Source organism: Athene noctua, chromosome 5, assembly GCF_965140245.1.
Source record: "Athene noctua chromosome 5, bAthNoc1.hap1.1, whole genome shotgun sequence".
NCBI classification, from domain to species: Eukaryota; Metazoa; Chordata; class Aves; order Strigiformes; family Strigidae; genus Athene; species Athene noctua.
The window spans coordinates 2,185,268-2,210,742 of NC_134041.1; the positions used below are offsets into that span (position 1 = coordinate 2,185,268).

The following is a 25,475-nucleotide window of genomic DNA, read 5'->3' on the forward strand; positions in this document are numbered from 1 at the left end:
GTGAAAACAGATGCTTCCCTTTGAGCAACGGTGCAAAGGCACAACCGCCCACTGAAACGGTTGAAAACCTCAACAGGACGACGTGCCCGCGTTGGGTAATTGTGCCGACGGCTTCTGTACTGACCTGGCAGGGTCTGGTGTCGGCGTGGAGCGCCGGGGCCGCGCGATCTCCTCACCTGCAACAGTGTGGGGTTAGAGCCGATCTCCCACCCGACCCCCCCAGCCCACCCACACCCCGTGTCGGCAGGGGGGGCTCCCACCAGGCGCAGCACGTGCCCCATCCTATGAAGATGCTGGCAGGAAGAAGCCTGGGGTTTAATTCAGATTTTATTTCTGTAGAGAACAAGGCTAGGGACCTGCGCTGTTTCTACAGGGTACCCAAGGATGTCCCACACAGTCTTTAAGGAAGACACACAGGTGTCATCATTGCTGCCAGGATCACTTTAAAGCAATCTAAACCCACTCCCTCTTTTTTTTTTTTTAATGCCTGCCCCAAACCACCACCACCATTACCCTGCCAACACTAATTACAGTTCCTGAAGGCCACAGAACATACTTACTGGATAAATTCCTTTTAATCGTCCCCTGGAATTAGAAACACACGAGGTAAGGGGGATGCAGAGGGACGCAGACACACAGCAATTGTCACCCACGGAGGGACAGAGCAGGAGCAAAGCAGCCCAGCAGATGTGGCAGGGATTGCTCATTTAAGGTGATATTTACTGTACACAGCTGAAACACGCCCAGCGGCACGTGTGCGTTGGGAAATCCCATTTGCTCCCAGCATACATGGAGCCAGAAAAACCCTTCCGAGGGGATTTTGAGCTACATAAAACCACCACCTGGCAGTGCTGCCTTTGCAGCCATCCTGGCTATCAGGGGTTTATGGGGGTCACCGACACCTTCACCCCATTAGAAATGGCATAAACCCAAATTCCTCGTGTTTGACGGCTGCAAATTGACCTAAGCCAAATCCTCAGCAATCCAAATCTTTGTTCTTGCCACACGACACACACGTGCCTGCGCACAGCAAAAGCCAGAACTGCCCCGGACCAGCGCGGCAGAGAGGGGAGTGGGAGCCCCCTGGGAGGGGGCCAGGCAGTGGGGGTACCCCAGGACCACGGGCAGGTCTCCAGGGGGGTTCACAAGGATGCAGGTCAAATCATGGAGGGTGCCCATCATCAGGGACCCCTTGTATCATTGGAGGGGGTGAGGTCCCACCACCACCTGGGGTCAGAAAACAGGGTGACTAATGGCACCGGCACCCCGCTCCCCTCCCCTGCGCTCACCACGTAAACCCAGCACCAATTCGGCCCCCACCAGCACCCCCCACCCCGGAGCTGGGCGAGGGGCCAAAGCAACGGGTGCGGGTGCTTACCGGGCTGCGCCGCTGCGGTCAGCGAGAAGGAAGAGAGAAGAGACACCTGGTCAGAGAGCAACAGGTCAGCACCCCAGGTCCCCCAACGCCCATCACACCCCTCCAGCGCGGCTTCACCTGGGAGGTTTCCTCCACGAGCCCCCCAGCCCCAGCACCCGCTGCCGGGAGCGCAGCACTTTGCTCCCAAGGGCTGGCGGGGCACGAGGCAGCGACTGCAGAGGGACCCCAAACCCTGTGGAATGGGGGAATTTCCCCATTTTGAGCTTGGAACAGTCTGCAGCCCTGTCCTCTTGGGGAAACCATCGCTGCTGTGAGCGGTGGCATCAGAGGCCATTGGCCACTGATGGGTTCTTCTGATTTCTCATACCTTTCAATGTGTAACAACATGTGCAAAATGTGCTTAGGTAAAAGTGTACCCTTACACACCTTGTCCAAAACCACCAGCTTTCCACCCAAACTATACCCCCAGACTATGTACATTCAAAGCAAAGACAGCCTAGCTCTATTTTAACACACTCCAATTTAAATCAAGGGAGAAGGAGAGTAATAAACATCGTGCCTTTCAAAACAGGAGGGTTTGTTATTGGCATTTTACATTTAGCTCTAGAGACATGCAAAACAGGGACCGTGCAAACAAGAGAATGCAAGACTGTGTTAAAAAAATTATAAGAGATAAAAAAACTGTATGTCTTACCGGACTTTTCCTCTAAAAGAATGCAGAAAAATAAAAAAAGAAAATGAGAATATAAGATAATTTCTCTAGAGGGATAATACAGAAATCAAAGAGTCACATTACGACCAGAAGCATCAGGTGTGTAACTGCTAAACACACAACAAAGCAGAGCTGTGCGCGCATCCAAGTAGGCTGTCGCTCATTCTGACAGAGGACTGCAGTGAGAGGAGAGCATACAGAAACCAAAACCTGCCTCTGAGCCACCTTACGGAGAGGATTCACGTGCTCTGTCCTTAGTGGGCCCTGCCAGCTGCAGCCAAAGGCCTTTTCCCAGCCTGTTTCATTCCTTGGAAGGGTTCATATGAGAGAAGAGTCAAAAGCACAATGTCACCCCTAAGTGTTTAAATTTAAGGCTATTACTTATCAGCTTTGCCCGGTGACTATTTTTTCAGACTGCTACAAATCCCCAGCTCCTGGGGCCGAGGTTTCCACGGTGCAAAGCGCGAAGCGGGCAGGAGCTGCCTGCAGGAGCAGGGAGAGGGTGGGAGGTCTGAAGGTGCCGGGCTGTTGTCGGCACGGCTCGTGGCACAGGCTGGCTGTACACCCACCTTCCCCCTTCCTCTCAAGAAACGAGACCTGACCTTCAGAGGATGCACCTGACAGCAGTTTACAACGGTGTCTCCGGTTTTCTTCTTGCCATCAAGTCAAGGCACCATAATTCACACCCCAAGGGATGGGGAGGACGGCGCCTACGGACACGGCATCTCCCATCCTGCTGCTCTCCCCCAGGAGAGGCCGACGCGCAGGAGGGACGGGATGCTGGAGCCGGGCTTTGCAGAGGAGATGAGCCCAGGACGAGGGCAGGGACCCAGACAGCAAAGCCTGAAAATCCTGTGGATGCAGAACTCCTTCAGCCAGCTCCTGCCCGGGGCACTGGTGCCTTCCCAGACCAGGATCCAGCGTGCCAGGCAGCGCCCGCCGCAGCACCGCTCACCTCCCCGCCTGCGCCCTTTGCCTCTGTACGCTGGGTTTGGGACCCCGACGTGGGGAAGCAGCACGGTTCCTTCTGCCCAGCCTGGCCCCGGGCTTGTCCCCGAGCCCTTTGGGGTGAGCAGATCACGCCTGCACAGCTTTGCAGGGAGATAACGGCTCCAGCTCTGGGCTGTGCTCTGCCAGCAGTGCCGGGGGACAGGGATTTCCCCGAAGCACAGCACGGAGCATCCCAACCAGCACCCAGAGGGCAGGATCCAGACCCCACCACGCTGACACACACAGCCGTGCTCACCAGGGGCGAGATCCTTCCCAACCACCAGCAAAACCACCCCCAACCTCCGTAGGAAAAACACCACAGAGAAGAGGAGACACAAAACCGTATCTAGCAAAATGCATGTTTTGTGGGTTTTGTTTTCCTGGCAGAGGAGAGGTGCAGACCTGCTGACCACATCAGCCTAATTCTTGTACAAAGGTGCAAAACTACTCAAATATTTCATCAGTAAGAATAAAAATAACCAAGGAACTTTAGACTGCTAGGAGCTGAGCATAACCATTCCATAATTTCCTAATAGATCTTTATATATAGCTAGAGACAAAGTCGCTTTGGAATTTTTGGCCAGATTCTCTGAAATCCCTACACCGCTGGCTGCAGTACGGAATCAACGAGCAGCTACTCCCTCCTCTGCCGCGGCTGTGCCAGACCCACCAGCTACACACCGGGACGGGCGAGTGCCCTGCGGTGCCCGGAGCAGCAAAGCCCCTGACAAGGGCCTGATGCCAGCAGGGGATGCAGAAATAAAAGCCACAAGGGAAAGAGAATACACCAGATATAGACTTGGCCCTTCAAATAAACTCACAGCGCTTCCCCTATCCCATTTATGAAGTGTTGCACTATTTGCTCCCTCCTCCCAAAATAATGTTGTCTCCTACATTATGTACGTACACACGCGTGTGACCCAAACTGCTGAGGCCATTCGCTTTGCAAAACCAATATTAGCTTTTTGGTAAGAAATAGTTCTGGGGTTGTTTTTCTTCCTACAGTCAAAATCATCCACTTATTTCACAAATAATTGTCAGTCTCCAGAACTCCCCACTCCCCTTTTTTGCTAAATTTTGGTTATTTTGTTTTCTTTGGTAGTGGTGTTGGTTTTTGGGGTTTTTTCCTCTTTTTTTTTTGGTGCTTCCCAAAGCAGGTGACTGCAGTTTCTAACCCTTGAATGCTAACAGCCAGGAACTCCCTGGTCACAGTGCAAAAAGCATCCAGAAACACACGTCACTAAAAGGGACCAGGAATCTGGGGGAAGCAGAGCCGTGCTGGAGGGACTTGACATTTCCAAGGACAGTGGCTTGTCCCAGAAGCTTTCATTAAACTTGGCAACCTTGCATTGGTTTAGAAAAAAAAAAAAAGAAATAAACCGCAGTAATTTTATTTCCTCTTCGCTTCGGGTTTGAGATTCATTCACACTTCAGATACAGGCTATTTATAAATCACAGAAAGCTTCATCTGAAAAGACACTAGAGCCCACACTACAGCTCACTGAAACCAAAATCAAATCTTTTCACGGCTGAACAGATTGGGATGAGATGGCAGAAATCTCAACAAGCCTTAGGAAAACCAGAAGGGGATGGTATTTATACCAGGAGAGATGACCTTTCCTTCCAGAAACCCTGGATTCACCCCCAGGGTGAGAAATGCCCCTCTGACATCCCAGAGCAGCAGGGTGGAAGAGCCCACAGATGCTTTCCCTGTCCTGGGAATCAGGGCAAGGCCCATTTATATCCTGAATGGTGACCACATTGAAAAACATGAGGAAAAAGGGGAAAAACAAGGGAGTAGTATATTCTGATCTCACCCGCCCAGTCTTATGGGAAGGAAAGGGAGATTTAAAGACATTTTGAACCGGAAACATCACTGCAATACTCTGAGCTCCCCCTTGCAGTCGCATTATCGGCTCCATATAGACGAGATCCTATAAACAAGGCCAGAAATGCAAACGTAACCACTGGCACCTAAGGAAGAGCCCCCCGCTCGCTGGGGACGAGCCCCGGGGAGCCACCGCTGCAGCTGGGGAAGAGACGGAAACACCGAGGACTCACCACAGGGGATGGGGAAAGTGCAATGTTGCCTATCGACGCCTTCAGCTCGTCCACTGTCGCCGCGCTCTTCAGGATGTCTTTAGCCTGCAAAGGCTTGATCTTAATGTTGAACTTCTTGTGTGCCTCCTCCTCCTCTTCGGATTCACTCGAGGAGTAAAAGTGCTTTCCTTTGGTAGGTAGAGCACAGTTAAAGAAGGTTTCCTTCTGCTGCGAGGGCAGAGCCGTGGCCTTCCAAGGTTCAAACCTCCCTGATGAATGGGAATTAGGTGTTCCCAAAAATGTTTATCCCAACCACCCAGGGGCAGATCTTCCTGCCGTGCCTGTCCCTGCTGTGATGTCTCACTGCTTTATCCCTGCGGGCTGGGGACACTGGAAGTGGTGCCCACAGTGACAAAGCCACCCCTGGTTTAGCCCAGCAGTGATTTGCATCATTGTCCAGGTTTCCTCCCCCATTGTGGCCGCACTGACTCATCCCCCACAGAGAACCAGCATTTTTCAGCAGTGTCAGAGGAAGAAATTCTGCTTTTCCGCTGCCCTGTTCCTCCAGCTACAAGGAGGAGGCTTAAAACCTGCTGCCAGCCTACAAACTCGACACGTACACGGGCTCCAGCCATCCACATCTCCGGGCATGCTACCGGAGCTGCAAGTTAATCTTTGCTCATTTTGCTTTCAGTGCCACACAGACCGTTTCTACCCCAAAACAGCATCGGGCTGTGATGAAGCACCACACAGGCAGCGCCCACACGCAGCACCACAGATGGGATGGGACATCGGGGCCTCCACGGGGCACCGCCCGCTCCTCCTCATTTCATCGCTGCGGATCGAAGGCAATTAAAATCACCTCCTGCTCTACTGCGTCGTAATTCCCTCTGGGAGCTGATATTAGGTGTGGAGTGACAGCTCAAAAAGAGAATGAAAAGGGGGAAAATAAACTACAGCAATAATAATAAATAATAATGAGTCAATGGGCTGCCTGTGAACCCCAGCTCCTCTTACAGTTTGTAAGCAGAGAGGCAAAGCCAACGAACAAAGGATATAGCCTGGTTCCTCGGGTCGGATGCTGTATCCCTCCTCATCGAGCTCAGGTGAATTCTGAATAGGGCACAAAAAAAACCCAAGAGAATTAGGAATGCTAACTCTGTTCCTGGAAAATGGGAGCAGCTCTCTCCTCCTGCAGGAAGCCATGTCCGGCGACACCCCGTGCAGCCGAAGCCCACTGGTAGCCCCTGGGGCCTCACGGAGCAAACAGCACCCGTGCTCTGGCACCCCCTCAACTCCAGATCGATTTTTGCAGTGCTCAATTTTCACAAATAAAGTTTCCCAACGCTCAATTTTTGCGGAAAAAGTTTTTTTGCAATGCTTGGTTGCAACCCAGGGTTTTTGGGGGGATAACTGCAACACCCTGCAAGCCTGGGCAGTGCTGGGAGATTTTATACAATCTAATTAAGATGCAGATACAAAATACATATCTGGACACAACTAACACCTGGACATCACCCAAACTAGCCGTGGCCACCCTGAAAGCACAGCCCGAGTCCTGCAGCGGGAGCTGGACGGGGGGGGGAAGCTCCACAGGACACTTACGTATCTGTCCCAGTCGATCTCCGCGTAAAATCCATTTGGGGCTCCATTCGTTTTCTTCTGCAACACATCGGAAAACAAATTTTCCACATTTTAAATTAAGGAAACAAGACCATGGAGTATCTTACATGTGTGCAGCCACACGGCTGGGATGCCAGCGGGTGTCACAGCGGGGACACGGACCCCACAACTGCCTGTGCAAGCACCGCTCTGCTCGTCCACACCAGAGATACAGTATTGCACATTTTTGGAAAGTCTTCCACACCAGAGAGCTAAAAGGCTGTGGTTTTGCACATTCATTAGCCAAATGTATAACATTTCTTAAAAAGGAGGAGAAACGAAATGGCCATTTCTCTGTGTGCCGGGGTGTTCCGGCCCAGGGGGAGAGCTGGCGGCAGCGGGGGCTCCCGATGCTCACGGGGCACAGGTCGCACCGCTGTTTATCAGGAGATGAACACCTTCCCCAGAACACGCCCAAAGGAGGTTTGGTTTCTGTTATTCAGTCGCCAAACCGCCTGCAGAGCAAGCGGGGTGGTGTTGCTTCACCCCGCGGTGAGGCTGGGCTGCAGCAGGGAGAGGTGTCCGGGCTAACCCAGCTGGGATGTGGTGTTAGTGCATGTCACGACACACTGACAACACACACAGGTTATTGCTGCTTTGGACCGAGAGGGATCTGGCTTGGGACGAGGCTTTGGGCATCCATCACCTGCAGGACCCTGTGCTGCTCTGCCCCGAGCATTTAAAACAACACCCAAAGCTCCTGCTGGTCCTCACAGCCAGGGAGCAGTGCTGCGAGGCCAGCTTGGGGACTTAAATTAGGCTGGGTTCTCAATTTTGGGCACCTACATTAGATAATGTGGTTCCCTTCAGCTGCCAGAGGTAACTCCCCCCTCCCCAGCACCCTTGCCCAAGGGTCTAACGCACCATCCCGGGACAGCAGCAGCACAGGGGGGGGAGTGAGGCCACCAGCATCCTCATGCTCCTGGTTTCACCCAACGCTCCCCATGACACTGCCCAGGAATGGAGCAGCCTTGTTAGAGGTACAAGGGTGAAAAACCACACTCTGGATGCAGTCAGGTGGGGTTCTTCCCCCAGTCCATTTGTATTTAACCCTCTTTCTATTCAACTCATAAATCCACCTGGCTGAACCTAAATGGTACTTTCCTGTGTTTCAAACCAAAACTTACTCCCCTTTTTTAACTACCCTTTCATAGCTGTAAGCCAAGATCTGTTTTCCTTACCGAATTTTTTTTTCCTCCTTCACGCACACTCTCGGGTTTGCTATTGCAAGGTGGCTCATTGGGATGAGGGCTGGGCAGCTGGAAGGGATTGGGGGTTGGCAGAAAAAGGGTTAAAGCATTGGGTGGTTGGTTGGGGTTTTTTAAAAAAAAAAAACCAACCCACAAAAAAGTTATAAGGAATTAGCAAAACACACAGTTTTATAAGAGGAGAGCTCAGCTGTAGCTCCATTAGGAGTAAGCGTGGTTTCTCCTGGGGGGGGTGACAGGGCTCTATTCAGCAGTCCAAGGATTTGCCTCTTGGCCACTCCAGTGGCTGCCAGCGTTATAGGGACAACATATTGCAGAAGGAAAAGTTACACCAAACATCTCCATCCTCCAAATTCCCCTACCACCAATACATTCAGCAGCTTCCTCATGCCCGCCCCAAAAAATTGCATTTCTGCATCCTTCAGCTTGCTGGAGCCCCTCTCCTGCCCTGAGCTAAAACAGCAAGTCACCTGGAAAAATCAAGAGTAGGAGCCCAGCTGAGAGGGCACCCGAGCTCACCCAAGGTCCCTGCGCCCACACCCGGCAAGAAAAAGCTACTCACTGCACTTCTGCCAGTGGAGGGAACGGCTCCGGGCTGCGCCTTGCGTTTTATTTATTTATTACTGCTGAATAGAGCCGTGGTTAAAGTGCTCCCTGAGCTGCAGACTTTTTTTTAAATTAAAAAAAAAAATCACTATTTCTTAACAGCTAATAAGTGGCTTACAAATACAGGGCAAGCCCAAAGCCAAGGATCTTGGGTCAGATGTGAAAAAAAAAAAAATCTCTCTAAATTGGGCACCCCAGCACTGCTCTCCCTGCCCAGTCTCCCGAGGGTCTCTTATTTTAAGGCAAGCTTCTAATGTCTGAATTTACTCAAGAAATAACGACCAGCACAGTCCCAGTCTGAACCCAACATACTTATGTGCAAAATTGTTATCAAACGGCTAAAGGAGACGTGGTCTAATACCCAGATCTAGCAGGGCTGTGTCTAGCTAACACCATAAATAAAAGCAGCAATAATTAAAAAAAAAGCCACAAGTATCTCCTTATTTTCAGTTTAATATAGAGAATTAAACTAGATATCGGAAACAGCTGTTCTGGCAATTTTCCCTTAACTCATCACCCAGCAAATCTGACCCAAGCCAATTAGCAGGAGTGCAAACGAGGATGCAGAGCCCAGGGTTTTAGCAAGACACCTGGTCCCTCTGCGCACAGCACTTGTCAGGTGTTTTCTTTATTTTTTTCATTATTTTATGTTATTTTTGTAGAAAACCTGGAATATGTCATTATTTTAAACAGATAGCTTCTTGCTGAAATTTATTTTCGATATTAAACTGAAAGGAAGAGGCAGTTCACAAAATGCTGGTGGTGGCTGAGGGGGGAATTCACGCTGAAGGGGCCGGGACGGGAGAGGAAAGCGGGGCCGGGGTCCGTGCAGTACTTACGATGCCATCCCTGTCTGGTGACCCTCTGCAAGGAACAGAAACGCAGGCGTTAGCTCCCAAACCTCTCACCCCATTAACTCCTGGAAACAGGTTTCCTAACGAACCCGCAGCAGCGATGGGTTTAATTATGAAATTGTCAGCAAATCTTGAGTTACCAGTCACACACTCCTTGTGAGACCTGTGTAAGGGTCTCGGTGCCATCGCTCTCATTTTATCAGATGACAAATTTTCTATTTATTAATAAGTAAAGTGTTCCTGACGATGATCATGCTTTCCCAGCCGAGTTGCTGGGCAAGGCAGCTCCTTGCATCCATGTCCCCATCCTGCAGCCACAGCCCTACCCTGGGTGTGCATCCTCTTGCAAAAGACAATAAAAATTACATATAGAACAATTTAGACTTTTTTTTTTTCTTCTGTCAGAAGCACAGTCAATTCTCTTTTGGATGGATCTGAAAATTGATGAGACTCCTCAGGGATCCTAATCCCCAGCTGCTTATGGGATTTGGACCTCGGTCACAGCAAACGGCGTGGCAGGCTCAGCAGCCGTATTTAAACGCTGTCTAAGGATGCCAAGTTATTTAGTGAAAAGACAAATATGTTTATGAAAACCAGACGGGCTCCTCCACCTCCCACACGCTCCCGGGTTTTATGCATTGCCAGAGATTCGCCACAAATTAATGTCTGACTCAGGGCATCATAGAAACCCTGCAGAGACCTGCTGCCCATCCAGCTCTGGTTTAACAGAGAATAACACCTTTGAACTTCACTAATTCACACGCGTCTGCTTTCTGCCTCTCTTATCTCGTGTTTAATCTCTTTGCACAAATGTCTCTGAAATTATCCCGTGCCACCAGCTTCCCCAGGCTCTGGGAAGAGCAGGCTGCTGCAAGCAAGCGTGGAAATCACGGCGCTGGCTAAAGGCAGGACCTACACCCGGCTCCATTGGTTTTCCATGAGCAAAGAGGAAGATGCAAAGCAGCCCGTTCCCCGCCCCTCTTTCTGATAAATTATAAATGAAGTTGTACAGGGCTGGAGCTCCTGGCTGTCCCGCAGCATGCCCAGCTGGTGGATGGAGGTGCCCGGTGACAAACAGGACAACAGCTCCGTGCCACACAGCCCTCGTTTGGGACATGCTCCGTGTCCCCCTGTATTTTTATCCAGGCAGAGGCTGTCCCTTCACACAGGAGACCTCAGCAACTGCTGCCAGGATGTGAAATAGCTCAGGAAAACAAGTTTTGAAGAAAACACCCATAGGGTTCGTGCTATGCCAGAGATGAAGCACGCCTGGGAAGGCCTGGGTGACGGTGGGGGAGCAGCCTCCCCGCTGCTTTGGGACACCCTCCCCACGCCTCCCCAACAGTTCTGCACCCGCGCACACCATCTCCTGCCAGATGTGGGGAAAAACCCCCACCAGATGTTTTCCTGGGAAGCAAAAGCATCTCCCACAGCAAAGCTGAAGGGACGAGCTCTCCACGAGCCCCATGCACCCTCCGCCCCAAGCAGGCAGCCCTTCGCTCTGCAGGCAGCTCGCTGCCTGCGCTGGCATCTGTTTAAATTGAATTTGCATCTAAAAAGATCTCGGCAGACGGGCAAATCAGTAGTTTGGGCAGAGATTAATCTGCTGAAACTCTCAGAGGAGTAATTTCCTTCTGATCACCGCTAACTGTCACCGTAAATTGCAAACACATGGAGAACTGGCTTTATTATCTCTGCAGTGCCACCAAGAAAATACCTTATTTGTTGGTCACTGGGCGTACAAGGGAAAACAGCTTAAATGTATTTGTTATTACAAGACTTGATCCAAGGATGACAGATGCCCGTGATGCGCCAACTTCCTCTCTGTCCTGGCACATCAGCATCAACTTCTCCCCTGTATCGTTATCTATTAATGTGGTTTATCTCTCATTGACTTACGTGGAATCAGTATCCTTTTCTTTCTTGCGTATTCCAAAGGCCTTCCTTGTACGTTTTTTCAATCCTGTGGATAGAAGGAAGAAAAATAAGAATGTGAAATTACTATTATGCTTTAAATAATTAATCCAAAAAGGTTCCTTATTCCCTTGTCAGCTGTAATTCATAAATAAGGTTAAAAAAGAAAGTCCCAAACCCACGAAACCACCAGCAGGACTTTGCAGGTAGCGTGTACATTCGCCGACGCCTTTTATTTGTTCACTTAACACTTATTAACTCGCTCTCGGTGTGTGTGTGTGTACCTATTTCACAGTTAATATTTCTAAGCTCACTCTCTTAATTACAGACTCCTTTGCAATGCTGCACGTGGGGAAACCCCTCTTCGGCGTAAAAAAGCAGTTTAACCCTTGAGGTTGGCAAGATGCTGCGCCGATTCTTGATCTGCGCAGTGCTTAAAATGATGCCTGGTACCAACGATGCTGGCCGGGAAGCAGGATGCCCAAGTGGCTACCACTGGGCCACTGAGCAGCCACGAGCAACGGCCCTGGGGCTGGCAGCACACTGCTTTTAAAAACAGATGGACAGGGTGGGTGTCCACGAGTTTCGCCCTCTCCCCCAGCCTAAGAGCTATCCAGGGGAGGGATTTTTAACAACCGCTTGCAGGAAGAACACCAAAGAAGGGATCTGGAGCATTTTAAGCCACCACGTTTCACTCGGCTGGCTGGTTTTCATGCAGAGGATTTTCTGCCAGCAGTGACTGTCCAGCCTGACCACTGAGAGCCAGCTGTGGCTGGGAGCTGGCCGTGGCTGGGAGCCACCAGACACGCTTGTCACGCAGTCACTGCCCGTGGCACCGTAGCAATTAATTTAAGTTACTTAGAGATCCTGGTGGCCAAAAGAGCCAATGTAAACCATGGACCCTGAGTCTAGAACAGCTATTTCTGGCCTCTTCTCCATTCAGAGCTCTTAGGAGTGTTGTCTCGGTCTGGAAACTACCCAAAAGTGAAGCACCGTGGGTCAGACACAGGGGTGCAGCAACGCTGTGGAGAGGCAAACGCAATGGCTGGCACCGATACCACGAGCTGGCTGGCACAAACGGCCATAGCAAGGGTGCAGGAACCACAGCGGGTCTCTGCTCAGCAGCAGCACCTTCCCCAAAACATCCCGGGACGCAGAGCCAAGCACCCAGCAAACAGGGACCATCTGGCAGGGACGGAGGGGAGGACACAGCAGCCACGCTGCCCAGCTGCCCCCTTGCCGGGTGCTGAGCCAGCTCAGCCCAGAAGCCACGGGCACCCACACCGAGTCCAGCTGAGCAGCAAGGAGAGCGCAGTGAGTTTGCAGGAAGGCGGGCACGCTCATCGGGAGCCCCGGTAGCCCTCGCCAGCCCGCACAGCCCTGCTGCCACACACCTGCCTCTCCCCCTGCGGCGTGCAACGACTTTCGGGGCTGCAGACGGTGCTCAGCAGCACAACCCGGGGTTGGCACGACTGGGACACAGCTCGCACAACACGCACTGTACCAGAACACGGCAATCCTTACTCTAAAACATGATTTTTTTTAAAAATACTGTCTAGGATTCAATGAAAAAACCCCCTTAAACTTCTACCTCGAGTGATGTGCCGAGAGTCAAATCTCCTGTAGCTCCCTCAAAAATCAGCTCCAGACACCCCAGCAGCACTGGTCCTAGGAGCTGTCTGTTCCAGCACAGATCATTTGATCGATGCTTCTGGGGGAGATTGAGTTTCTCTGGTCTGCCTCCTGCTTTGAGCATGCCCTTGAACTGAAATTATTTTCCATTTTCCCCAGGAACATCCAACTCTTCTGGGCGTTGATTGAAGCATGCAGCAAGCACACAAGTGCTAGCTTTCTGCAGCACACCAAAAAATGCTGGATTTAAACTATATTATCCAAATACACACAGGATGCTTTAGGGTTTTGATACTCTGTTGCCAGGAAGTTTTTCAGGCTAACACCATGACCAAGCCAGCCAGGGTAGGACCAGGAGAAGCTCCAGCAGGTCTCCTTGGTCTCAGGGAACTTTGGGTTGGATGTTTCCCCCATGAAATGGGAAACAAGAGAACTGCTCCTAAAAAAAAAAAAAATAAATCACACCCAGCACACTTCTCTCCTCTACCCAAAGCAAGCATTACAGGGTCAAGGATGAAAGAATCCCTTATGGGATCCCATACACACCCAGGCGATGGGATCCACACACCCCCAGTCACCAAGGGCAGCACAAGCAGCTGGGAGTGATGCTGAACCCCGCGGGCTCATCCTGCAACCTGGCGTGGACAGCTTTGTTTTTACTACATCGTGCCTTTCAGTTTTCCTACAGCTTCTTCAAGGCGCAGGCGAGTTATTAATAACTGAGGAAGGTTTCTGTTAATCTCACCCCCTAGAATAACTTCGTCCTCCAAACTCAAAGTAGAACAGGGAGGGCTGAAAACCCCAGAAATGAGTTATTTAGTCTTATCTGAAGAAGCACCCGATTTGGCTAAATTTTGTAACGAAACCTTCTGCTTGGTTATATAATAGGCCCACCATCTGCTTAAAATGATGATGACTGAGGATATTTAGGAAAGGCAGAACAAAAATGAAAGCCTTCTTTGGACATGGCTGTCAAGAGCGGGTCTCCTGCCAAAGCCCACTGCCTACGCCAGGCACTCGCTGTCCCCTGACAGTGACACCAGAGATGTCCACAGTCTGGTGGGGAGCAACAGGGCAATTTCCCAGGACACCTCTGCTTCTGGGTGGCTGCAGCTCAGAGGAGTTCATGTCTCCCTTAACATGGTCAACCCCAGCCCAGAGAGCTGGTAAAAATACCCTGTCTGATGGCACAGGGACAGAGCTGAGGGCTGTGCACAGAAGGGGGCTGCACGCTCTGGTCCTCAAGTCTCATTTCAGTTGGTTTTAGGAGCTGAAGCACCAGAAAACCTGTCCTGGAAAGAGTCATCATAAAAAAATAATAATAAGACCTTGTCCACAGAGAGAATGCTACATGGAAACATTATGGGTTCAGGGAAACCTCACGGGACAAGACAGATTTACTGCTGGAAGAGAAAAGATGACGTTAAGTGGGAGAGAAAGTGGAGAAGAGGCAGCGAGGCAGCAGAAAGAAGGACACGAAATAAAAAAAACAGAGCATTTCCATGTGGGACATCAAGGGATGGCTCAGAGCAGGGAGGAGCTGAAAATCACCGCTTGGGGGGTGGTTTCTGAAGCAGCATCTAACATGAAGCTCAAATCCCACCTCTCCCCATGACGGAGCGCCGGGCACTGGATCCAAACCCCTCTCCAGCGGGAAGACCCAGAGAGCTGCACCAAAATCCCATCAGCTACAGGGCTGCCAGAAGTGTCAGAACAGTGGAGAAGAGGTCCCAGGGCATAAGGGATGATTATTATTTCTTTAGAGCGATAAAGGTGGGTGTGATGTGGTACCTGGCTAAGATCAGCATCAGAGAAGGATTTAAATCCCTGCAGCTGGCTCCAGCCGAGCCTTCTCCCCATCCATTCACCCTGGGGACGTCCTACCTTATGAGATTCCCACTAATTCCCATAGAAATATTAATGCACTCAAGTATACAACATTAAGAGTTACAGAATTCCCCACCTATATTCCTGAACCCTTTGTCACACCCAAAACATCCCTTTTGTCACATCCCAAACACGAGGGAGGTCCCACCTCTGAGGGCTGCCCAGCACTGCGGGGCAAACAGCATGTGTCTGTTTTAATCTCGGTTTAAAACTGCGCTTTGAGTTGGACAAAGGTCAGGACAAAGCTCGAGCTTTACTGCTGGTGCCATAGCACTGGAGAAGGGGGGTAAACATGAATTCTGCCTCCCCACCGGCAGCTACCACATTCCTCCCCACTGCTTTATAGATTAACAGCTGATTTCATTCTGCACAGTTCTGACGTGGCCGAAGCAGAGGGAAGCTGTGCCCAGTCTCCAAGCCAGAGGTTACCCCCAGCAGTGGTTCAGTTTATGCTCTTTGAAGGGGCACAGCAGCACCAGTAAGAGCCTCCACCAGACCAAGCCACGGCCTGTACGAGCTGGAGAAAACACCAAATACCACACCTGTGCATCCTGCCCACAGACCGGTGACATCCTCCTTCTGGAGGGGAGACCAGACTAAAACGTTTGGGGACACACGTGTGTGACATCTCTGCCACCTCCCTCAGCAAGTTTTCCTCAACTAGTCTCATGCACCACAGCCCACGGTCATCCACGTGCCATTACCCACGTGGCAGCAAGAATGCCTAAAACCACATCAGTGGCCAAAAAAAAACCCACCCCACCCCAGCCTTGCCCACAGAGGGCAGACACGAGGGAAGGCACCGGCCCCTCCAAGGTATAACTTCACGTGCTGCAATTACTCCTCATCAAGCCAAATGACTTTGAATGTTCTTACTCAGACTCAGAGCAGCCACTAGCCAAGGTTGAACTAACCGCTGTGTGCCCTCATTTCAAACAAAAATGGCTTTCCAGTCAGGGGCATTATTCACCTTTTATTTACTATTAGCCTTCCCCCCCCCCCCCAGCATACTTAAGAATTGACATCTGAGAAATAAGAATTAGTATTTAACACTATGAAGCTTTCTGTATTTTACTCCTAAGAACTACCAACATCTTATTTTCTACACCAGACTTAACAGCTCTAGAACAAAAAATAACCCTGCTTCCCTAAACCCAGTCCCTCACCCTCCATCCCCAGGCGGTGGGAGCAGCTGCTGCTTCTGGACCCCTGAATATTGAGGGGGGGGGTCCCTGGAGGAAGAGCTACTTGCTCAGAAGGATGGGCCTCAAGAGCAACACACCTCTCAAACAAGAGAGAGACATCAGTGAGAGTATCTTTGCCTTGAATGCTCTTTTGTGATAACTAAAGGAAAAAAAAATTGAAATTAGTTCTACTTAGCCTGTGCGTGAAGATAAATGTTATCTATTGCCATGCCAGAGACTCAAGACCAAAGTGCCTACAGGGAGAGAGGGAAGAAGGGGGAGAAATAAGAAATAATCACTAGTAGATTTTGTTTTTACCTTGTTTTTGGTGTTTGGAGCTGGATTTGAGCAACCTGCTTTCCCTGCTGCACACAAACCTGCACAGTCTCACTGAACCACTTTGCTGGGTCCGAAGATGTGGAAACCTGCTGCTGTTTCATATCCAGAGGACTTTGTGTTTGGTTTTGGCTTGTTTTACTGAAGAAATAACAATCCTCTCTTTGCTCAGCAAGACAAAACCAAAAGGCAAGATGAAACTACTGAAATCCTCTGAGTCATATCCAGAGGAAAAAAAGTCAAATGGTAAATTAAAGTTTAAGAAGCAAGGGTGCAACCACATCAAGCCCCAAATAAATAGCCCAAACAGCAGCGTCTCAAGTCAGTCCAGAAGAAGTTTCCCCTGCTCTGATACAGCCTGCACCTAGCTCAGGCCGGGACGCTGACCTGATGACATGTTTGACATGAAAACGGGCATGTTTGGTCCATCGCAAACCCAGGGATTCTCAACTACTCCATCCTCGGTAGCAGCAAAGTCAAGTCTCAGTAAACCACGCTGCTTCAGTCCATGTTATTCTGGGGTTTGCCCAGTTTATATGTAATTAAGTCAGTATACATCTTCATAATGTTTTACCTAAACCAACCTTCGCATTAAAGCTCGTTACCAGCCTTTCAGCAGGCTTAATAATGCGGCCAGGAACCGAGCCCTCTGCACGCTGCCTCGATACACTCATTAATATTTTAACCGCCTTCATTTACAAGTCTAATTGCAGATGTTACTCCAGAGGAGAGAGGCCAGACCATCAGAAAGAGGCAGCATTGCCCCCACTGTTACTTTCCCCGTTTACAATGGTACATCCCAGCTACTGCAGCAGACTGAGTTTTAATAAAGATTCACTTTTCAACCACCAGCACTTGCGTTTCCCAACCTCACGCCAGTCTCCAGCCCAGGCAAGGCTACAGGCGGCTGCTATTGCAAACAGCTTTACATTTGCTCTGCTGTGGTCACCCTCTATTTTCCTCCTTGTTGAGGGTATTTATTTCTGGCGTTAGCCTCCCATCCTCTGTACAAAGCGACTTAAATAATGTATGCCAGGTCTTTTTACCGAGCGCCTGTCTCCTCAGTCAATAAATTACCCTTCTTATCCCCTTGAGGAAAAAATTTTAAAACCTCTATTTCAAGTTGACTGGTTATTTATTCTCCTCCTCAATTTTCAAGGTTTCCTTTCCCTAGCAGGAAAAAAAAAATTATACTTTCTTATACATTTTGACAAGGCACTCTCCAGCTCCCTGTCCCCAGCAAGCGCTGTGGTTCACTGCTCCCCCACAGCCTCTCCTGTGGGTTGCTGGGGCCAGCCTGCTCAAGCACTTTGCTCCACCAGCCAAGATATCACATCCTTCACAGCACAGGGACACCCTCCAGGACCACAGCTCTCAGGAAAAAAACACAGTGAAGATAGTCCTATCAATTTAACCAGAAGAAAAAAAAACCCAACATTTCTTACAGTTCCTCTTGTATCAAAGAAATAACCCAGAGCTTCTTTCCAAAGAGACATCTGTTCTGCTTCAAGAGGCATCTCGCTTCAAATCAACTCCAACCACCGGGCATTCACACTTGGACGAAGCCCTGATGAAGGAGGAAGGTGCCGTGGCAGCAGTTCAGGGAGCAGGAACAGCCCCGGGTACAGTAGCTTTAGTCTCCAGTCCCACCGATGGAGACCACCACCACCCCCTGCTCAGGGAAGGGACAACCACCACCCCCTTGGAAAGAGGGCCAAGGGACAGCTCTGCTTCCCAGCAAGACCAGAAATCCCCAGTGTGATGGACGCCTGACCTGTGCACAAGCCTTGGTTTCAAGTGAGAAGGTTTACCTAAAATTGAAGATTTTTCGACAATGATAATTTTGTTTGATATTTGACTGGTGGGGGTCCAGAAACCAGCTGCTCCCCACAGTAAGGACTAGAGTTAGTACTCTCCCTGCACAAGTCAAGTCTACATTTTTAACCAGTCAGGAAATCTGTTTTTCTAAAAATTTCCTGGGAAATCACTTCAAAAAGGCTGGAGGAGTCACCTTCACAAGCTTACTTGCTTTGCTACCTCAAAATACATAAAAAGACATTTTAAAAGCAAACAACGTGCTGTATGCACATCCAGCTCTGCCCCGCGGTCACGTGATCGCCCTATGCTTAATATTCCAGTAAACCAATAGTTTCCAGTGCAAACTGTCACTAAACCTCCACATTTGTCACAGTGGTTATCAAAGATGGCTTTGTTAGCCAAGTTAGACGTTAAAGCTCTTTACCCTATTGAGCTTCCAAGGTACTGAAAAAGAGTTATTATCTGGTGAGCAAAGTCCCACAGATGCATATTACATCCTTCCACATGCTTACAACAGTTTCTCCCTGTTAGAAAATGAAAAAAAAAAAAAAAGAAAAAGGGGTGGTGGCCTCACTGCCACTTCTGTCACTCTCTGCCAGAGCTGAACATTGTTGGCATCTTGCCTGTGGCTTTCAGGAAAGGAGATACTTGAAAACAAGTGAGCAACAACAGTTGTGAGCTTAGTTTTTTGGGGTTTTTGGTTGTTTGTTGTGTTTTTTTTTTTAATAAAAATGAATGCTAAGTAGTTTGCTCCTTATCAGAAATTCCAGCTGGAAGACACTGAAGTGTTTGAGAGCCTGAAAGATCGCAGATAATCTGAATAAAGTAAAACACCACAAGTTACTGCTCTGGGACCATTTTCTCCTACAGCAGGAGCTCCTGGCTCAATGTCCCAGGCTGTTGGGCCTTGTCAATGCTATTGTGACCTTAGGTACACCTTTCACTGGGGGGGTCCAGCAATGACCCCCTTGGTCACCATCGAGGAGATCAAAAGTTTTGCACTAAAACCAAGCCCCATCATCAAGCAGGGACAAGCCAAGAGGAGCAGAGAGGTGACATCACACCCGGGTTTGGTCCTGCTCAGCTTCTCCACCTGATCCCAGCACCCAACGCTTCTGGAGCGACCTCAGAGCCAGCACACGGCTGACGGGAGAGCGGCCGGGGCAGCTGAAAGGCTGGAGGAGCAGGAGATGGGCACCCACAGGAGCTTTGTCCGTCCAGCACAGCACCAAAACCGTGTTGGGAGCGGCTGCCTTGGGGGCCAAGCAGCTACCCTGAGCATGGAAACGTGGGGATGGAGGGATCTCCACTCCAACGGACAGAGGCAACACGAGATCCCGTGGCTGATTCCGAAATTCATCTTCAACCATGAGGGCAATTGTCCCTGAGCAGGTTGTGGTGAACTCTGCCTAAGGAGATTCTCAACTAACATTCAACACCTTTCTAAAAAATACATGTCTTACTCTAGCTACTAGGCACGAAGAAGAAATTAGAGAAAGTCCTGTGGCCACATGGCCGCCTCTGGGTCTGTGGCTGCTGGCACACATGTCCTGCAGCCCCTGTGCCAGGCTCTGCCCCTGCCCCGGAGTGGCGAGCACCCCTCCCCGTGTACCAGGAGGGGTTTGGGCTCCCAGGACCTTCACGTCTTTCCCCTTCCCTTTGGTCTGTGCCTTCTTCCCTTTGCAAACTGCCCAGACATTCATCGCACCAGTCAGTCAGGAGTTCAAAAGGCTGGGAAGCAGCACAGCCCTCGAGCTGAGAGCCCCACTTTGCACACTCTCAGCACAGAGAGGCAGCACACGCTGCATTATTCAAATACACCTGGAGATAAAACCACTGTCTGGGCATTAGACTGGCCCCTTTGCTTTGCAGGCACGACTAAGTCCAAATAATTTCTGTGCCTACAGCACAGGGATGAGACCCCAGCACGTGGGACTATACCCCAAGCATAGAAATATGGTTATATTTCACATAAATATAGGTCCAGGCTCTCCCCACAGCAAGACCCCGTGCAAAAAACAGCATTGCTGCAGCCAGGACCCCAAACTTTTCCATCTCATTGGAAAGATGCTCAGCAGACCCACACCCAGCCCGGCTCCCACGCAGCAGGGCTGCCCAGCTCGGAGCAAGCCCCGACCCCAAAGCAAAGCTTGGGGACCAGGCCAGCAGCCAGAGACTGTCTTTAAAACAAAGGGCAGCATCATCAGGATGCACCACAACACACAAGACATCAATTCATTTTTCTTCTGCAACGGAGCTGAGCATTAAGGACTATTTAACATCAGAAGGATGCAAATTGTTGCTCATCACTTATTCACCCACCTCAGTAAAGCAAGTGCAGGAATCGCGCACCGCCTACTTTCCCCAGAGATTAGGTTTTTAATATCAACTTTCAGAGACCCCCAGGTGTGCAGCAACTGAGGGACACAGGACACAAACTTCCCCACCAATATTGTCAATAAATTAACTCTGGATACAGTTGTGTCTTTCATTCACAGCTGGCACGCACACAAAAACACCAGATGCATTTCTAAAGGTTGCTGTGCTATTTAAGAAGTTGTCCAGGACAGGCTCTCCCTCCCAAATGACACTCAGATTTCTATTTTTAGGGGTTTTCAGGGGTTTGGTGTATCAGGAAAGGGAGACACCAGCGCTCCCATGTGCCTCCTCTGGCACCAAGCAGGAGGGCATTGGGCTCGTCGGTGGGGCAGCAACCTGCAGGCAGCACATCCAGGGGAAACCCACACACGTTACATCCCCCAGCCTGGTATTTCCTCCCCTGCCAAAAAAAAAAAAAAAATCTCCCTGTAAACCTCTCATTTTCTTTGCAAGGCTTTGCCACTACATCTGCACCTTGGCTGCAGACAGCAGGTCCCATTTCGCAGCCCCGTTTTAAAAGGCATCTCCTTATAACCTCCACGCACACCACAGACTCTGCAACTACTCTGACAATTTTCCATGAAAAACACACCAGCTCTGCAGTCAGACGGTTTATGCAGAACGCAAGGACTTATTAAAACCCACCACAATCCCTGCCTAGACGTGTCGCTGAGAAACAGCCTTTCATCCACGCCGTGGCGTCTCGCTCAAGGCCACCCCGCTGCGCCTGGCACCTGCGTGACCTTCCACGGGCTCCCACTCCCGATGGCCCAGGTGGAGAAGAGGACACCAGGGCTGGCGGGGTGGGTTTGTCACCCGTGTGACACAGGAGCCGCTTCCCTGGGGACAAGGTACAACTCTGGGCGAGCTGCCAGGGAAAAGCGTCACTTGCTCTCCATTTGGTCATCCAGAAAAAAAAAAGTGCAATATTCACATTTGGGTATGATGAAGATTTACGCCCAAAAATAAAGCGTTGACGAGACACTTCTTCCCAGTTCCTCTAACCATCCTGTTCCTCCCACGGTCTGCTGTCAAACGAATACCTTGATTTTAAAGCAGTGATTAACCGTGGCAATAGCGTAACTAAAAATAAGAGCAGGAGACCTGACCCAAAGAAAGGCCCCGTTTCCCAGCAGCGTTTGACAAAACTGAGGGAGCTTCTTCCACCCATAACGCCCGCAGAGGAACCGCGTGGTGTGAAGGAACTTGAGGTCCCCAGGTGAAAGCAGCCAGGTAAACACGAAGCATAAATGACCTTATTATGAATAACACGGGCTGCTCGTGCATCTTGTGCACTAGTGCCCAAACCAGGCCAAAGCCCTGCAAAACTCCAATAAACCATATTCAAAATTAACTCCTCCTTTGACATCTGGAGGGGAACCTTAAGATGGACCTAAAAATGCCCCAGAAGAGCTCATCATCAGCAATATTCACCGATGCCACCAGCTCCAAGCAAAACCCATCAGTAACGAGGTGGTTGCAGGATTGTTTCTAGCAGCATTGCATTTATTATTTGCTGACAGCAAAATACTTGGGGAAGATTATTTTTAATCATGCTTCTCCCAGCAATAGTGAATAAAAAAAATATAACCCCTCAAAAGCACATAGAGCTGGGTCTGCATCCATCTACTGACCACCCCAAGCCTGCTCCTGGGGAGGGGATTCCAATCTTTAAGGATGATTTTGATATAGATTTTTTTTAGTAGTCTCATAATATCCAAGTTTATTTTCATTTTCAGCTGATACGAAAGCTTCTAGTTAAGCCATTAAAACCAAAAAAACCCCTCTCATCACACTGATATTTTAGACCTGAGGTTGCTGTTGAAGCTGATGCTGCCTGTGAGCAGGGCAACGGGTGCAGCCCGTCCCACCTGCACCCACCGGGCGATAAGGGTGATGCTGGGGGGTATTTTAAGGGAAGGACAAACCAACCGAACACCCACCAACACTCACACATGCATTTGAAAGCCTGACACACGTTTATTATTAAGTGGATCTAATAACAAGGGGCATCTTTAATGATTTCTATAGCTCCAGCTTCAGAAAACCAATACACTTGTGGGGCTGTACGAAATCCTCCCGGCAGCTCCAGCCGGGTGATGAGGGCAGGCTGTGAAACCGTGGCTCCCGTCCTCCTCGGCTCAACCTACCCCAAACCTCCCTGCAAGATTATTTCCACACATCCTACGCACAATGACATTAATCTTAAGTTGATGTTTTAAATTCCCTGCAACACGTAGGTGGAGAATTTTAAGAGATATTCCCCCCCCCCCTCAATAACTCTAAGAAAAAACACACACACACACAAAAAAAAGTCATAATTTAAATGCAAAGAGAGATGTGCCAAAGTCAGGGGTGCTTTTCTGAGGCTGGGATGGGTAAGGAATGGCTCCCAGATAACACGGCCTGCGAAGAATGATTTTTGTCAGTCCTGGTAACTCACTGCTTTCAAACAATGTTGTCAGCACTAATCCATTGCCAGATCTCAAAAGCCAGCCCCAAAAATCCCACACTGCTGGCTCCCAGGAAAGGACACGTACCCCAGGCGACCACCTATGAAATTAAAACACACCTAAAACTAAGCTGAAAATTAAAATAAATCATTTTGTGAGGCGGGAAGTGCAAAAAAAAAAAAAATCAAAAACCCCAAACCAGTAGCTGTAAGCACTGCAAGCCTTACTCCTTTCATTCATGCAGATAAAGCAAAAAAACCCTCGCAAAGCCCCCAGAAAGATCAGCCTGCAACTGAATTTCTATTAAAAACAAATAGCTGAGGCTATTCAATAGCTGGCAAGGCAAACAGGGCTACACTTTGTACTGCTGCATTGCACGTGAACTACCCACTCCGCCAACAAACAAACTGTGCAGCAGCCAGGTGTTTGCCTTTTCCTTACTGAACCTGTAAAAACTCAAATATACCATCTTAAAGTTTAAAAAAAAAAAAAAAAGAAAGAAAGGCTGGATTGGGCCAGCAGAGAAAATGGGAATGCTGTCACATTTGCTCACAGCCCAGGCAGGGAGACAGCCAGCATCATACCCCCATCGATTTTCCAAAGGCAGATGGATCTTTAGAGAAAGTCTAACTGGAGCAAGTTTTGGGCATCCAAATAGTTTAAGGTCACTGGTTTGGGAAGGAGCTTCTGCCTGCCCCTCCTTTCCACTTTTCCCTCCACACTATCTCCTCTCGGGGCCTGGCAGCGGGTCAGAATTCCCAGCATAAGTGCTGGGTAAATCACATTTTGTACCACCTACGGCTTTGCAGCCTCAGCACCAGCATTTAAGAACGGGTATTTCCACACACAGCCATGGTTTTCCACCTTTAACTGCTTAAGACCCCATGACGGGGGTTCAGGAAGAACAGACACCTGATTTAACCTGTAATTGTTTTCTAAAGTCTCTTTAAAATTTGAATAAGAGCAATGAATCATGCAGAAAGTTTCTGCTTTGGCAGAGAAACCCAGATTTCTGCATTTGGGCACCAGTTTGAGACGCCCAAGGGCACACTTTAAACTGGGGCTCGCTCCAATGAGGCATTTTGCAGACCCGCATCACACACAGCTGGGTTTTGCCATATTGTCTATCCTTCCCATCCAAAAAATAACCCTTGCTTGGGTTTTGCTCCAGCTGCTACATCCCATTGATCATTTCAGGCGCGAGGCAAACGTCAAGTTTTGCTGCCTCACTCGTATTTTGGTTTAAATCCTCAAAGCCACCACTTCAGCCACCACACTGGCACCATATGGGTTTTAACTGGCAAACACCACCAGCCCCAGTCCAAAGCATTTCCCAAATTCCCAGGGTTTGGGTGGGGCCTTTTTCTTGGTGGTTGTTGGTTTTGGGCTAGAGCCATTTATCTCTTCCCTCCCTGAGGGCAGAAGGACACGCTGCCAATGGACTAGAGCTGGAAAAACCCAAACCATCTCAGTGGGAAGGGTCTGAATGCCTACAGAAAGGTTGGGTTTTTCCCCTCTCTAGACTTGAGGTTGCTACTGCAACCTGTTCAGCTGAACAAGTTCAATCCCCGTTGATGGGGATGGTCTTTGGGTCCCGTTTTGCCAGCCCAGCTCTAACCTGGAGTGCATGAGACATTGCTGGAAGTGCCACGATGCAGCGAGGGAGCACGTCACTGTCCCCTGAGCAGCTCTGGGTTGGACACACTAACCACATCCCCTGCTTTTGAACCCACAAAACCAAGAGTTAAAGAGCTCCTGGCCCTTTCTATTGCCAACACTTCACCTCCCAAGCCCCCAAGTTCATGTGCCTCGGCAGCTCAGAATCTCAGTTTTCCCACACAGGAAGCATCTGTGGACAGGACCAACCCTCCAAACACATCCCAGAAGGCTTCATGTACATCTGAATTTGAGAATTTGTGAAATGTCTCCCAGCCCTGTGGCCACCCTGGGCTACAAGGGTTGCTGAGCCATTGGCTCAGGCACAACACCTCTCTGTGCTGTGCAGGGCATGACAGAAGGGTCAAACAATCTTCTGCATTCATGAAAAAAATAATTTCCTCACCAGTGTCAGGCCTGTTGGTTAGGCAGCAGGTTCCAGCAGGTCTGAAAAAAAAAAAAAATCCCCCTTGGATCTCAGAGGACACGGCTGGAGATGCTCCGGCAAGCCAAAGCCCTGAGCTTCTTTGCAAGCCCAAGCTCAGTCACGGGTTACTGCTCAGACAAAGTATTGGAAAAATACAGGTCCTAAATTAGTGTTATGGTCCTCACAATTTTTCTGGGATGGTTTTGACATCCACGCCTGAATTTATGTTAATTGCCTCAAATCGTCTGTTGGCTTTCTCAAATAAAAACCAGGTGTTTCTACCAGGTCATTTCCTTGCCAAGCCACACTACCAACACTAAGCACATTTAAATACACCAT

At 49.6% G+C, this 25,475-nt stretch overlaps 1 protein-coding gene across 1 annotated transcript in view; it reads right to left on the bottom strand.

The window, feature by feature from the left end:
- SGIP1 (SH3GL interacting endocytic adaptor 1) overlaps window positions 1–25,475 on the bottom strand; it is a 50,299-nt gene that overhangs the window by 21,056 nt on the left and 3,768 nt on the right. Inside the window, exons 3-11 of the mRNA XM_074906018.1 lie at window positions 11,350–11,413; window positions 9,436–9,460; window positions 6,726–6,782; window positions 6,179–6,233; window positions 5,142–5,317; window positions 2,073–2,084; window positions 1,379–1,390; window positions 561–585; window positions 125–176 (exon numbers count right to left, since the gene is read on the bottom strand). Of these exons, the coding sequence (XP_074762119.1) occupies window positions 125–176; window positions 561–585; window positions 1,379–1,390; window positions 2,073–2,084; window positions 5,142–5,317; window positions 6,179–6,233; window positions 6,726–6,782; window positions 9,436–9,460; window positions 11,350–11,413 (478 nt within the window). The remainder of the gene's footprint in view (window positions 1–124; window positions 177–560; window positions 586–1,378; window positions 1,391–2,072; window positions 2,085–5,141; window positions 5,318–6,178; window positions 6,234–6,725; window positions 6,783–9,435; window positions 9,461–11,349; window positions 11,414–25,475) is intronic.